The sequence below is a fragment of the Trypanosoma conorhini genome (genome assembly GCF_003719485.1).
Source record: "Trypanosoma conorhini strain 025E chromosome Unknown Tco_14.4_contig_00554, whole genome shotgun sequence".
Classification (NCBI taxonomy): Eukaryota; Euglenozoa; class Kinetoplastea; order Trypanosomatida; family Trypanosomatidae; genus Trypanosoma; species Trypanosoma conorhini.
In genome coordinates, this window is record NW_021704643.1 from 1,787 (window position 1) to 4,251 (window position 2,465).

At 60.7% G+C, this 2,465-nt stretch overlaps 2 protein-coding genes across 2 annotated transcripts in view, besides 1 other annotated feature; one reads left to right on the forward strand and one right to left on the reverse strand.

Moving 5' to 3' along the window:
* Tco025E_07306 (surface protease GP63) overlaps nt 1-201 on the forward strand; it is a gene marked incomplete at both ends in the record, with an annotated part of 1,692 nt that extends 1,491 nt beyond the window's left edge. Inside the window, one exon of the mRNA XM_029374172.1 lies at nt 1-201. This exon is cut by the window's left edge and continues 1,491 nt beyond it. Coding sequence (XP_029225707.1) covers nt 1-201 — 201 coding nt within the window.
* Nucleotides 202-604: 403 nt separating this feature from the next.
* Nucleotides 605-665: a microsatellite.
* Nucleotides 666-1,423: 758 nt separating this feature from the next.
* On the reverse strand, nt 1,424-1,852 carry Tco025E_07307 (uncharacterized protein; the record flags this gene model as incomplete). The annotated part of the gene is made up of 1 exon (XM_029374173.1): nt 1,424-1,852. One exon carries the CDS (start codon nt 1,850-1,852, stop codon nt 1,424-1,426), a length of 429 nt encoding a protein of 142 aa, XP_029225708.1.
* Between the last annotated feature and the right edge of the window lie 613 nt (nt 1,853-2,465).

Genomic DNA, 2,465 nt, shown 5'->3' on the forward strand with positions numbered 1-2,465 from the left:
AAAAAGCCGACACGGACAGCAAAAAAGCCGACACGGACAGCAAAAAAGCCGACACGGAGAGCAAAAAAACCGACACGGACAGTAAAAAAGACGGCAAAAAAGCAAAGAACGGCAAAAAAGGCGGCCACGATGGCAGTGTTGCTGCCGCTGTCCTCTCCAGTCTGCTTCTTCTCGCCACGGTCACCGCTGCGGCGGCGGTAGTGCCGCTTTGAGCAGCAGCCGCTGCGGCCGGGCTCAAGCACCGCGCAGCAGGGCAGTACTGCCGCTCCGCTTGCTACGGAGCAGGTGTCTGTGATGTTTAATGTTGTTTTACTGCAAGATACCCCCACCGCTGGTCTTCTAGCAGGGGGCGATTAGCATACGCGTCTCCTGATACACGGCGCCACGCAAGGTGGGAAGGAAAAGCGGGCCTTGTGTGTGGCATTCGTTGGGCGCGAGCAAAATAAAAAAAAAAGAAGAGAAAAACGTTGGGGTATGTTGTCTCTGCCCTCCTTTATTTTATTTTTGTTCTAAACCGCATTTGGAAAATAGTGTTTTTTTTTGGTTATACACACTCCTTCTGGAATATGTAGAGAAAACGAAAACGGAGACCTACGTGGATATCTTTGTTTTTAATTTCATTGTTTCTTTTTTGTTTTATTCTATTTCGGTGTGTGTTTTTTTTTCCCGTTCAAGTCTCAAATGGCGTGTGGTGGAAGGAGCAAGAAGGGCCGCCCGTTGGCTCGCACGCCTTTGGCGGTGCACTGAGCCCCGCCCGCCCCCTTGTCTTTTGCGCTGGCTGTGCGCAGCGGGTCTGCATTTGTTTAAACTTTGTGCGGCGCAAGCGTCTCAGCGGAGGATGAATTTATTTTCGTAGGAACTTATAGAAATCGCCTGTCACGCGATGGGGGTGAATAAAAGTAAAAGATGTTGTTTTTTTTGTGGGTTATCCCGCTTTGTTTTTTTCTTGTTTGACGGGGTTTTGTTTCCAAAGGTCCGGCGTTGGACGGCAGCGAGTGCAGTTTTTTTGTTTTTGTTTTTTGCCCCGCCCCTCCCCTGCCCCCCCGTTAATCTTCACGCGGGGGAGTCCGGCGGCGGCAGTGCCCCAAACGCTGCCAGTTTGTCTGGCCAGCGAGTCCGGCGATCGGTAGACGTCTTTTGAATGCACTTCCATGACGGGTGTGTGGGTGGCGGGTGAAGCTGCTCGTGCGCGGGTGGCGGTGGGGCGCACGCGGGGCCGAGCTGTGATCTTCTGTTGTTTTTATTTCACCCTGCAGGCAGAAGGAAGGAGGCCGAGCCCGGGCAACGCACTCGCCGTTCTTTTTATGCAGCGGCCTTTGGCCAGGGGGTGGGGAGGCCGACACGGAGCGTGAGCGCGGCGGCAGGCCCACAGCCGCTGCGATGAGACGCTCGGTGGTGGCGTTTCAGTGCCTTCTCGCGCCTGCTATTTTTTGCTGCCTCGCGCGGGCGGGGCGCGTGGTGGGGACGCCGGCGGGCAGCTCCGCGTGGGGTCCGAGCCCCCCCGCCGCACGGTGAGGAGCCGGGCGCCCGGGCGGAGGGGCCCGGGTGTCCCCCCAGCGACAGCCGCCGACCGCTCGAAGCAGAGATGCGCACATGCAAAGTGTCCACTTGGCCCGTGCTCCTGCGTCCGCGGCGCCCACCGGCGGCGATCCAAGACGCGCCAGCCAAAAACGTTTGGGGTCGCCGGCGAGCGGCGATGCCCCCGCGCAGCCCCTCCTCCCCCGCTGGCGGAGAAATGGGGAGGAGGGACTTCCACGTGGGACGGCGGCGCAACGACCCGCCAGCGGTGAGATGGAAGCTCCGCTTGCGACGCACAAGGCAGCGCGCGTTGGTTGAGACCTTCTGCTCTCATTTTTAGGACCCTCGGCGGTGCTGCCGGCCAGCCCGTCGCGGCGCCGGGGTCACGCGGCGTTGACCAGTCGCGCCCTGCCGGGGCGCGTGTTGCTGTGCGACCCGTGCCATGTGACTGCCGGACGGCGGCGGGGAGGAGGCCCCCGGCCCGTGCTTGCGGGGCTGCGGTGGAAAGCCGCGGGACTTCGCCAAACGTCAGGTGAAGCTTCTAATAGACGCGTGGCGTGGACAAGAGGCGGCGCGGAAGGCTTCCGAGGAGCGACAGAGCAAGGCAGTCGTGGACGCGGTCCGCGTGGAAGTCGTCCGGGCCTATGAAGAGCCGCATGTGCCGTACAGGAAGGGCCCCTTCGTCGCGCTCGCTCCCACGACGCAGCGCCTGCGGTCGTCCACTAATAAAGCGGCACCGACGTCAGTCAGCGGCTCTGGCAGCACCTCCGCCAGTGGCTCGGTGCTCTCCTCCGCGCGGCCAGTTGAGTCCTGCTCTGAGTTCTCCATCGCCTCGGCGGTTGCGCACGCGGACGAACTCGAGGATCAATGGAAGCTTGATGGGGCGAGACAACAGCAGCGATAACAGACATAGAATGGGCAGGGGAAGAGGAGGGAACGCGGGGCTG